Source organism: Lottia gigantea, assembly GCF_000327385.1.
Source record: "Lottia gigantea unplaced genomic scaffold LOTGIsca_6, whole genome shotgun sequence".
NCBI lineage: Eukaryota > Metazoa > Mollusca > Gastropoda > Lottiidae > Lottia > Lottia gigantea.
The window spans coordinates 1,788,147-1,800,951 of NW_008710049.1; the positions used below are offsets into that span (position 1 = coordinate 1,788,147).

Genomic DNA, 12,805 nt, shown 5'->3' on the forward strand with positions numbered 1-12,805 from the left:
ATTTAACTATTTTGACGACACAGTTTTATTTGTATTGGCATTCTATCTATAATTTTCAGACTGCTCCAATAACTAGCACCAAAGGTGAAAATGTTAAAATTTTTCATTTGAATTTTTTGGTTGCATTCAATACATCAAGGTAAATCAGTCCACAAATGAGCTCAAAATTTACAATTAGGACATTAATTTATGATTCTAGCTCCTTTAAAAATCTTTAGTCAAAACAGAAATGCTCTCATTTTCAGTTTGTTCTGAAAAGCTTCCTGAAAAAAAAATTGGATTGCATAACAAACCGTGACAAATCGATAGATCGATTTGCCACGCAATAATCTCGTAATATATGTCTCCTACATAAAGGTTTCGACTACCAAAAACTGTCTAAACTGAGGTTTACAATTTGTTGCCCATTTCATTAAAGTGATACTACATCTTAGAATGAACATAAAATTTAAGAATTTTAAACTTGGCCAATAAGAGCACATATTCATCAGTAGATACACCTGGTGTCATAAATAACATAATAACATCTTTATATAATCTGATAAACCCAAAATAACTTAGTAATTATCCATAAATATGCAATTAACTATTGAAAGGCGCTTAATATCAAGAATAAGCGTTTTTCAAAAATTACTTAGTTTTATGAATTTTCCAGATTTTACAGGGAATTTGTTGTAACTTTATGACACCAGGAAAGTTCACTGATGAATATATACTCATATTGACAATTCTTGAGAACTTAAATTATATGTTCATTCTAAGATGTAGTATCACTTTAAAATGAAATTATGTTTTCAAAATTTTGATTATCATTCTGAGAAGTGTAAAAGCTAGTTGAAATTATGTTTTCAGATTTTTTATATGCATTATGTTATTATGCTATAATTTGGGTTTAGAAGTTAGATTTTCTTCATGAAAGTGGGAAGGTTAGCTGAAATGAACAACAGTGGAGAGTTAACTATTTTAAGATTGAATATAGGTCAATGTTTACCCTACAATAAATATGAACGACATCATTTACATTTAAGTTGATGCATTGATTTCCATTAAAGTCTCAAGTAGCAAATTCATTTGCTCTTTATCTCTTTAAAGGACTACCTCTGAGGATGATCAAAACATTGAAATTTTTAAACTTGGTTAAAATGAGTCTTTGTTCATCAGTGGACTTAACTGGTTTCAAAACTATACAAAAGAATAATCCAATACATCCATAAACTAAGTAAAAATCCATTAAACTTAGAAATTTTGAAACATGCTTAAAAGTGTGTTTTAATAATTATTTAGTTTAATGTATATATCGTCTTATATAGAGATTCTATTCTTTAGTCATGGCACATGATAAGTACAACTGATGAATATATATTCTTGTTGACTAAATTTGAGAGGTAGTATCTCTTTAAAAATCATGTGATCATATGTGATTTTATAACCTTATGATACCTGCTTTGAATGGTTAAACAATTTACAAAAGATTTAATCTGGGTCAAATTCCCTATGTGAATTAATTCAAAGAAATATACAAACTTTCTATAATTTTACACAGTTGAAAGTATAAGGCTCGTTTTACTTTCCGATTGACAATAGATTCTAAGCAGAAAAAGGAATTACATCGATGACATAAGGTGTGGAGGATAAGTGTAGACAACCATATAGTGATAGTTAAATGACAGTAGAGATCGATCTTACAAGCGGAATGTAAAACAAAGTTGGAAGTTTAGCATCAGACATAAAAATGTCACTCAGAGCCAAAAGAAGATTTTTATTTAAATGTTTGGTGACTTTTGTGATTTTTATGACAGTTTCTTGGCCTCTATTGTTGCAATCCTACACTAACACTGATCATCAGAGACTCATCAGCAGCTACAAGTCAAATGATCAGTGTGTACGAAAATTCACAGACATTAGTATGATTGATCTACAAAACACCTGGAATAAAATAAAGAAATCGTTTGGAACTCTGAAAAGTTGGATTTTACCACAATATGTGTTCAACATGAATCAAGCATATTATGATGATTCTGAAGAATTAGGAACTACGAACAGACCAGAATATTGTAATGGATGTTTCAATAATAACTTTCAGCTCATTATTCAACAATTTCAACTATGCAAATCTAATGATAGAATCAGACTACTAATGTTTATTACCTCTACACCAAATAACAAAGAATCTAGGGTTGTGATTCGGAAAACATGGGCAGCTAAATGTTGGGATCCTAATTCAGTGTTAAAGTGTGTGTTTGTCTTAGGTCGTTCTAAAAATAGTTCAGTGAATATGAATCTAATTACTGAAAATAAAACCTATGGTGATATAATACAAATAGATTTCATGGATTCTTATAGAAATTTAACTTATAAGACTATGTCCAGTTTTAAATGGGCAGCCGAATATTGTTCTAATGCACATTATGTGATGAAAACGGATGATGATATGTATGTAAATACTGAACTTATAACTCAAATGTTACAAGCTGCTCCAAGAGGGAAATTTGTAGGAGGTTACTGCTGGGATACAAGTAAACCAAATCGTGACCATTCGTCCAAGTGGTTTGTGTCTTATAGGATGTTTCAGAAACCTCATTTTCCCCCCATGTGTTCAGGTACAGGGTATATTTTAAGTATGGATGTGGTCGGTAGAATATTGATGGAGTCACCTAACATTCCTTTCTTATACTTAGAAGATGTATATGTGTCATTGTGTTTACAAAAGTTTGGAATAATACCTAAAAATCTTTTAGGATTTAGTAATACGTACACATGGTTTGATGCTTGTTCATATAAGAATTTAGTTATGACTTCGCATAAAGTTCCTTCTCAAATGTTGAAAGATTCTTGGCCTATGATACAAGACTGTCCATGTAAAAATGTGGCTCCAATGTATATTGTTTTACCCTACCCAGATAATGAGTGATAAGATATAGAACAACATGGCCTGCTAGCTTATAACAATGAGGAGGGGGCACACGTAGCCAATTCAGTATTTTTGTTGTTTACTTTTCTGCACTAGAATGGGATAATGAAGACGGGCAGCACCATGAAGTGTGCAGTGAGGGAAAGTTTAGCCAGGACGGCATCATTAGCCGCCTACTCTTTTTCCATTTCCTACTGTCAAGTTGCTAACAGGGCGTCAGTTTACTGTCCCATTCGATGATTAGACACTTTTTAGATATCAGTCCATCCTACATGCATCAAAAGTAGAAACCAGGTTGAAAAATTTCTTTGGTTAGCGCGCAGGCATCTAACTCACTGAGCCACCAGGGCTCTGAGTATTTTGGTATTGGCTAATCAACCTTTAGAATAAAAAAACATGTAGAAACCAGGGCTCCACTGGCCATTCAAACCTACATATAATAACTCTAAGCTATTGTAAGCTAAGAAAGGTGGGGAAAAAAAAAATATTTACAATAACTATTTTTAAAGATGGGTTTCCTTATTTTTTAGTCTCAAATAAATCAAACTATTTTATTAATTGCTGTTTGAAATGAATTATCATATATTCTTAATCATATCATTATGTTCTTATTGCATATAATCAAGAGTTTTAACCAATCATAAATGTATGTACAATCTGGATAAACACAAAAAAAAGATTTTATGACCCTTCTTGATCGGTCACTCATTGGAATTCTGCTGGTATTTCTCTTCTAATTTAGGTAATTATGAAATAATTATGGTCCAACTGGCAATTTTCCAATTCATTAGAACACCTCTACTTTCTATTCATACTAAAATAAATATTAGCATTTTCATATTCATAAATAAGGAACCCATATTTAATACTGACTAGTTTGACATATCACGTCTGTATTTCATTTCTTAAGTTTTGTTCATGTGTTTGAATATTAAAGTACCGGTACATGTAAGTCTACCAATCCCCAAAATAAACAAGCTGAATTATGATTTATATAAAGGGACAGGGACGCCATTTTGAGGTATTGATTTTAATCTTAAATATATGTAAAGAGTCTTCAGAAGTACTAAAAATGTACGTAAATATATCGCATAATGCCTTTAAAAATACTTCAAACTAGGAATTTTACTCACTTTTCGATATTTAACATAGTTTCCTAAATTGAAGAGTTGGGTCATTGTAACATTGAATCGCGGATATTTCTGGACACACATGGAATGGATTCGAAGGCTTAAATTGGATTTTGAACTGAGAACAATAACTGATTAGCATAGCTAAAATATTCTCGTTTCTGAGACTAAAGTATGATTGGTGAAAGAAAATCGCCTACCTGTCCCTGAAGAGAACTATTCTGAAATATATTGAAATAATGAAAAAAAACATCTGCCACGATGTGTGCAATGAAGTAAATTTTCATCAGGACAAAAGTGCCCATTTTCAAATGATAACACTGGTGCTGACGCGATACATCGATTTACCTATCATATTGTATCGTATTGTATAATATAGCGAGATCGTGTATCAATACTCATCCCATTCAAGTCAGTAAATGAAATCAAATTTTTTTACTGACTTACCAGTAAATTTTTGGTAACTATTTATAAGAAGATGGACATTAACCACTCCAATCAACTACATTACTAAATATGAAAGTTATTATAAAGCTATAAATTAATAAATATTGAAACTTGGAAGTGGTCTACCCCCTTAATACATCTATGACGCAGACTTACAGAAAAAAAATAGAGGTTAAGTATTATTTACTTTGTATTTAAAGAAAATATTTAATAATCTCAAGGTAAAAGTTTTTTAATTCAAAATTGAGAAAATAAATGATGTCGTACAAATGTGAGTCTATTTGATTAGTCCAATGAATGTATTTAGAGAATCAAGAGGGATAGAAAAATCACATATCCATTATTGCTCCAAACATGACAAAATTTGACCCTATTTATCATATACATCATGTAGTTTTACTTTAAACAAAATATTCTCATTAGTTCATTGTATGAACGATATTTGATCAAGTTATCTTAAACCAAAATATTAGCCAAATCAAATAATTGCTGTATAGCTTGTATAGGTTAATGGTCTCAAGCTTGTCAATAAGCCTAATAATGATCGTGGGGCGAGGACCCAAGGTCTGAGTACTATGTCATATTAGACGCGAGACGACTCGCACTTAAGGTTTTAACGGATGCCCTTTCATATAAAACTAAGTAAAGTGGTTGCTATATAAAGTCACTATTAATAGATACTTATTTACATAACTGAAGTTTACATATTAATTCCCACATTTATATGCTTCCAAATCGAGTTCTCAGGGATTGCGTACTATTCCCCCATGTTACCCTACGATGCAGCTAAAATGGTTCAAATCTAAAATTAACAATTTAAAGTTACCAACCAAATACTGTTTTACTCCAACTTCCTTGAGTGGCATTAAGTAATTGATGATATTAACACGAACACAATTATATAGATAACAATTACTTTAATAAATAACTTGAGACGTTTCGACGATGATTCTTTCGTCTTTATCAAGCAATGATACAAAATAACAAGGCATTCAGGATATATAGTGTGGGGCAACAATAACAAGTATTAAAACAATAGGAATACATTAATCAATTATGTAGGGGTAATCACAAGGGTGTGTGATTAGAGAAACCATTAAAGGGGATGTAGTAAATTATTTCGAAGACGAAAGAATCATCGTCGAAACGTCGCAAGTTATTTATTAAAGTAATTGTTATCCATATAATTGTGTTCGTGTTTTACTCCAAGAATTGACTTGAGGATTGTCAATAGTATTTTCATCAGGTGACCAATTACTATATCTTTGTACATCTATAGACTTCTCTCTCTTAATCTCACTTCCTTCCTACATATGAAATAATATGTATAATATAATAGTAGGCCTATCAACAGCCATCATCAATATCAGTATCAATATCAAATATCAGCATTTGTTAACTCTTCACACACTTGGCTTGAATAAAAAAAAAGCTTCATATACCCAGAAAAATGTGTGACATTACATCACCTGGTAACGGCTGCTCCACCAGTCGCTCAGATGCAACTGCAAGTGTTGAAGTTTAAACATTAAAAGATAGCTTGCCAGGCAAGGTAACATACGCCCACTGGCAGCTGTCAGAAATGATTAAACAGTCTTTAGTGACTGCAGGGTTGCACAATATAGCTAATAGAGTGAAACGTCAAGTCAGACACGATATTTCGGTGAAATATTATCCGATCATCGCGAAAATCGATTGGGATCATCTTCATAATGACATTGACACACAAAATAAAAATCAAAAGAATCTGTAAAAAATTGTAGCCTGTAGAGTGAGCACGAGTTGCACAATATAGCTAATAGAGAAAAACGTCAAGTCAGACACGATATTTCGGTGAAAAATCATCACGAAAATCAATAGGGATCATCTTCATAACAACATTGACATACAAAATAAAAATCAAAAAAATCCATAAAGAACTGTAGCCTGTAGAGTGAGCACGAGCCAAATGTGAACGGACGGACGGACCGACAGGGTCCGTCTTACGTGTGGGCGTATAAAAATTGGTAACTGCGATTGCAACACAGATATATATTACATAAATAGTAAAGCAGCCTCTGGTATTGAAAGGGTTAAACATTAAACAAATTTAATACAGTTAGGCCTACCTAATGCAATCCTAAAGTGACAAGTTTTACCAAAATTGTGAAAGGGAAACAGAATAAAAAATTATCCCTCGTCTTCTTCCTCTTCAAATTAGAATTCTTTTTGTCCTTCAGGAAATCGCGTTTGCGGTCGTCTAATTCTCAAATTATTCTTGTGGTTGTCCTACAGTCCCTATACAAATAAACCTTAAATTCGCCAGGAAATGTCAGGAAATCGCGTTTCAGGCAGTCAAATTCTCTACAGGCGTCCCCAAGGGGCATGGTATGATTCAAATGGGAGTCCTCAGCAGCAATAAAGATAGCAATAACTCTTTGGAGAGCACCACTGTAATGAGTAACAATTCACAAAGTTTTCCGGGAGGGGAGGGATAGGCTATCTAAACTGCCCCCACCCCCACCTTGATTGGACGTTTGACCCCATATATCTCTAGCATAGTGGGAAGAACTTGTGTACATGTTCTTATTTTGGAATGAAGCAACTCAGTTTGATTTGCTCTAGTCTATACATGTAGTTTCACCCATTTATAATACATCTATAATAATTGATTTAAGAGTAGAAATTCGATTAATTTTATTTTTTTAATCCATTTGAGAAATCAGACCTGTGATATCTCTATTTATCATGATACAATATCAATATATATTATACAGAAATCACAATAATACTATTTCTTCATTAACATAATCACACCAGTATATATGCTGTATTTCAAATGCCCTTAACTCAATGGTTTTCAATCTCACCAAACTATTTATAAGTTTTTAATTGATAATGATTACAGTACATTGAATTTTCTATGGCATCAGAAATTCGACTATTATAATACTGCATGTTTTGAGAGGAAAATAAGGCACATGGTTACATCAATATAACAATTCAAATAGCAAAACTTTTGTGGAGGAATGATATAGAGTAACATCAATTGTCATGGATACAACAAAATACTTACAAAGTGGCCAGTGCTGTGCTTTATATAAGAGTAATATAAATTCTCTATCATGGAAATATCTCTTTCCAAATATTTTTTTTCATAGGTTTCCACTTGGAAGAAGAAACAAAACGCTTACACACTTTCTTTTTTGCTATAAATCATGATTAATCAAATAAATCAAACACAGAACTATTTGAACTCAAGATAGTAATAGTAGAAAACAATAGCATTTCTATGCCTTAGCCAATGATTTCAGTATAAACAGTCAAAACTTTTTTACGTGTATACAGGATAGCATTGACTTGCACAATTCAAATATTCAGTCAGACAACTGTGGACTAAAAACAGCCGCTTTTGTGATAATAATGTCATTAATAAGGTATTTCAATAATAACAGGGACCACAGATATCTGAAAGAAAATAGAATGATGCAAATAGAATCCATTAGGCCCTCTCATACATATACAAAACCCAAATAACCTCTATCCAACCCTTTTAAAGCTAGCACTTTTAATACTAAAATTGAATTATATATCCAAGGAAAGAAAGGAATGACATAAAAAGAAAAAAGAAAAAATTATATTACAACCACCCAATCAACAAAAGAAATTAATACCGGCCATAACAAATATCACACAAAATCTTGATTATATCAGGAAAGTTACAGCTTTTCTTTCTCTCACACAACGCTACATTGGACGAATCCTGGCAAGCTTGCTAGAATTCTATCAATACCAAATAATTTACAAATATTTACAATTGATAAAGGAAAAATGTACAAAAATTTGATATGGTAATAAATCTTTCTTACTCTATTAATAATGACAAATTCACAAAAATCTGAAGTTTTCTTTTTGTTCTAGTCATCTGATATATATATCAACAAAATTGATTCAAGTTTAGTTCTTGTAATTAAAGGCTTTTTTTTTAGTTAAGTTTTGTGAAACCAGGTCAAAGATTACCTTGTTAAATGAAATCATATATATATATACATATATATAAGCTTACTGTTTTTATCAAAATATACTTTTGTGATAAATTGGAAGTCCATGCCTCTTTCTCTGATCAAAAATGCCCCATTCATTGATAACATCACAAAATTATACACATAGGGTACACATTTTTCAATAAAACTTGGATCTGTTGTAGGAGACTTACGCTTGAATGATCTATGGTTTATGGTAGAAGGAAGACTCCTTCCTTAATCATGTAAATAAATTGACGGATTGGTGAATATGTCAGACAACAGAGGTAAAATCTAATACAGCAATCAGAGTTGTGTTTTGTATTGTAAAATGTTTTAACAACAGGCCACGATTGTTATATAATTTGAATAATAAAAAAAAGTAGGATATAATGATTCATTCATCTTCTTCATCTTTACTCTTCTTATGTTTCTTTTTCTTATGTTTATGTTTACCAGCCTTATGTTTGTGTTTATGTTTTTTATGTTTTGATTTTTTAGATGGACTACTTTCATCTTCTGAAGAATCCATTCTCTTACGTTTTTTAGGACTTGAACCAGGACTATTTTCATGAGAACTTCCTGATTGGCTCACTTCAGCATCTTTTTTAACTCCAATAGAACTTTGACTCATTTCTGAATCACTTAAATTCAAATCTTCATTATAATCTGGCTCAAATAATGATTCATCTAACAGGGATTCTTTCCTATCAATAATAGGTTTGTTTGCTTTGGATGCTGGTTTACTTGGCTTTGAATCTGAATTACTAGATTTATCAACATTAAACTTTAATTCTGATTTAGGTACACTTTTATCTTTTTCGCTATTTTTCTCTTTCTCGCTACTCTTTTTATCTTTTGAATCTTTTCTCTCAATCTTACGCGAATCTTTTTCTGATTTTTTGGTATCTGCTGATTCAGATGAATTACTAGGTCTATGGACCTCACGTTGACTATGTTTATGTAGATCGTCTCTATGTCTGTGCCGGTCTCTATCATGTTCTTTGTCATGTCGTTTATGATCTCTCTCTGATGTCAAACTATCAGATTCACGCCTATCAGTCCTTACTGGCAGTTTTTCTCTTAGGTCACGAACCTTTCGATTTCCATTTTCTTCCTCCTTCAATCGCCTTTCTTTGGGTCTGTCATCTTTCATTTTTGCATCATCATCATCAAATTTAATTCTGGTGAAAACTGATTTTCTCTCGGACTCGTTACTATCCATACGATCACGATGACCAGAATTAGACTTTTCTCCTTTCCTTCCTCCGCCACGTCTTTCAGATTCTTCAAGACGCTGTCTCTCTTTTGAGGAGATGGTGATTTGCATTGATTTCTGTTTGGTATGAACTCTACGATTATCTTCAAATGGGTTCATGGATTTAGGAGCTTTGGATTCCTTTATCTTTTCATCTTCTAAATAAACACGACGTTTCTTAGAGGCACCCACATCTGGTGGAGAAGTTATAGCTGTAGCAACCGAGGAGATCTTTGGTTGAGGTTGTTTCTGAGTTATAGCTTTTTCTGCCTTCTCTATCACAGATCTGAAATTACAGAAATATATTGTTTACTGAGCTATAACCTACCAAAGTTACAAAATCTTATAAAATGAGAAGTCAATTTCTCAAGAAAAGTAATATTCATCAAGTACAATCCGTACAAATGTTAGTATTCTTTACAGTGGCCTTGAGGATAGATCCAATTGAAGATGTTAAAAATCTAATTGAAGATTCATCAAATCAAATAAACATGAAAAACCACGCTGCTTAAAAAGAGCGAAAAAAAACAATCATTAATACTTACTTAGGTAATTTTTTGACATCTGTTTTCATTGGCTTCTCATTATCAGACTCCTCTTCTACAAAGTCATCACGTTCCCATTTAGATAACTCTGGCATATCATACATCAACTCTGGTTCCTTTTCCTCTTCAACAGATTTTTGGTTCAGAAGATCTGGTTTGTCATTTACACCTGGAGGGGAAGGTTCATCCTCATGAGCTCCATCAGTGGTATACATTGGACTACTGGGTACTATGTCATGAGGACTTGGTGGTGCTCGATTGACCACATTTGTCTCAATGTCAGTTGTATCAGTTTCCTCAGTCTTCCCTGTTGCCTTTGCTGTATCTTCAGCTTTCCCTTTCTTAGATACTGAAGCTGCATTATTCCCCTTCTTCTCGCTCCCTTTTGACTTATCTTTCTTGGATTTCTTAGATGATTTTCTTTTTGAAGATTTTTCAGAGGTGTCTCCAGAAGTTTCATTGTATTCTACTAAAGTTGACGATTTCTTCTTTGTCTTCCTGGGTTTTGGTTCAGAGTCACTTGCATAATCTTTCGAAACCTTTTCAATTCTTTCTTTTTCATTGGATTCTTTTTTGATGGAGGATTTATCTTCTTGTTTTGATTCTAAAGTAGATTCTTTAATTGAAGCCTCAGTGACTGGAATGTTTTTTGATTTGGAATCAGCACCTTCAGCAGATTGCTCTTCACTGCCTCCAGTTAAAAATATCAGAGTTGAACCAGAATTTCTCACATAGTTATTCCCAGCTGATGGAGGGGTTTTACCAGATTTTTCACCTTCTGTGTCACCATCTTTTTCACTCTCAGTCTTATCATCGTTATCCTTTGATACTTCGCCATCTTTCTTCTTATCTTTTGATTTATCTCGCTTCTTTTTGTCAGATTTATCCTTTTTCTTTGATTCTTTCTTCTTTTTACTCTTTCCCTCTTTAGATTTTTCTCCATCCTCTTTACCATTTTCTTTATTTTCTTTGTCCCGATGCCGTCTTTCTTTACTGAATCTCGGCTTACCAGAGTCTGATGTCTGACTATTTCTATCATGAGAACCTTCCCTTTCTTGGCTTCTGTGCAAGTCACGGTGTCCATAACCATCTTTACCATCACGATAATCTCTTGGATACTTAGATCTGTCAAAGCGATCATCTGGTGGACCAGATCTTTCTAACCTTCTATCTCCACGATCTCTATCATATCTGTCATAACGCGGGTGGCTTGGGCGTCCTCTTGGACCAGGTGGACTGTTATCTCTATATCGTGAACCTCTTACAGGAGAGCGGGATAATGTTGGTACCATTGGTGGACCTCCCGGATTTGGACCATAACCAGGTGGTGGTGGTGGTATTAAAGGTGGAATGACACCGGGCGGCATGAATCTTGGATTACCATATGATGGAGGACCTCTTGGACCAATAGAAGCGGGATGAGGTCCTCTTGGACCAATAGAAGCAGGATGGGGTCCTCGAGGACCTGGTGGACCAGCAGCTAACCGAGGAGGACCATTAAACCTGAAATTATAATACACCATATATATAATACATGTATATGAAAACTTTTAAGACTTTGAGATATGAGATCAAAGTCATAATCATACATCCACAGCAAGTAGTAAATCATTTTATCATTTACAACAGTTCAGTTGAATATTTCCAATAATTATTTTCAACAAAATTATCAATAAGTCAGTATAGAAGTCTAGATAAAAGCTCCAGCACATTAAGTTTATAAGCAGATACTAACCTGTAGAAGTCATCAGGTGGATGAGGACCCTCATCATAACCAAATTCTGGTGGATAACGTGATGGAGGTGGTGGAGTAAATCTATCTGGACTGTGATATCGACCACCAGGTCCTGGTGAATAGTGACGTCCTCTACCTCTATAACCTGGACTTAGAGGAGTCAAGGATCTGCGTCGACGACCTCCTGGAGACCTTCTATATGGGGAGTATCTTCTAACAGGAGTTCTAGACCTAGATCGAGAATATTTTCTATAACCTCTACCAGGAGATCTAGAGAAGGATCGATAACGACCATAAGATCTTGATCTTGATCGATAACGTGACCTAGACCTGTATCTAGATCGTGATCTCGATCTGGATCGTGTTCTATATCTTGGTGGTGTACGTGATCGAGATCGGTATGGTGAACGGCTTCTCAAACGAGGTGTACGAGATCTTCTAGGTGAGTATCTTGGTGATCGACTTCTTCTTGGTGTCAGAGATCTACGTGGAGACTTGGACCTGAATAAAAGAATTGAAATTTCCATAACCAAGATTTCAATTCAAATATCATCTAATTAAAAAAGACATTAACATCAATTCAAGATATTAGGCAATAAAAAAAGTAGACCACATGATGGTCACCTTGGTAGGATATACCATTAAGATATACATAAAAAAAATTTTAAACATTGATAGATTTGATTGTAAAGTAATAACATTACCTCGTTCTACTTCTAGGTTTTGGTGCTTTCTTTTCAAAGATATCTTTAGTGAAATGATCCATAACGTCATAGTT

The 12,805-nt window shown here is 33.4% G+C and overlaps 1 protein-coding gene across 1 annotated transcript; it reads left to right on the forward strand.

Moving 5' to 3' along the window:
• Nucleotides 1–1,993: 1,993 nt before the first annotated feature.
• LOTGIDRAFT_106925 (hypothetical protein) lies at nt 1,994–2,911 on the forward strand (the record flags this gene model as incomplete). The annotated part of the gene is made up of 1 exon (XM_009063847.1): nt 1,994–2,911. One exon carries the CDS (start codon nt 1,994–1,996, stop codon nt 2,909–2,911), a length of 918 nt encoding a protein of 305 aa, XP_009062095.1.
• Nucleotides 2,912–12,805: the final 9,894 nt, after the last annotated feature.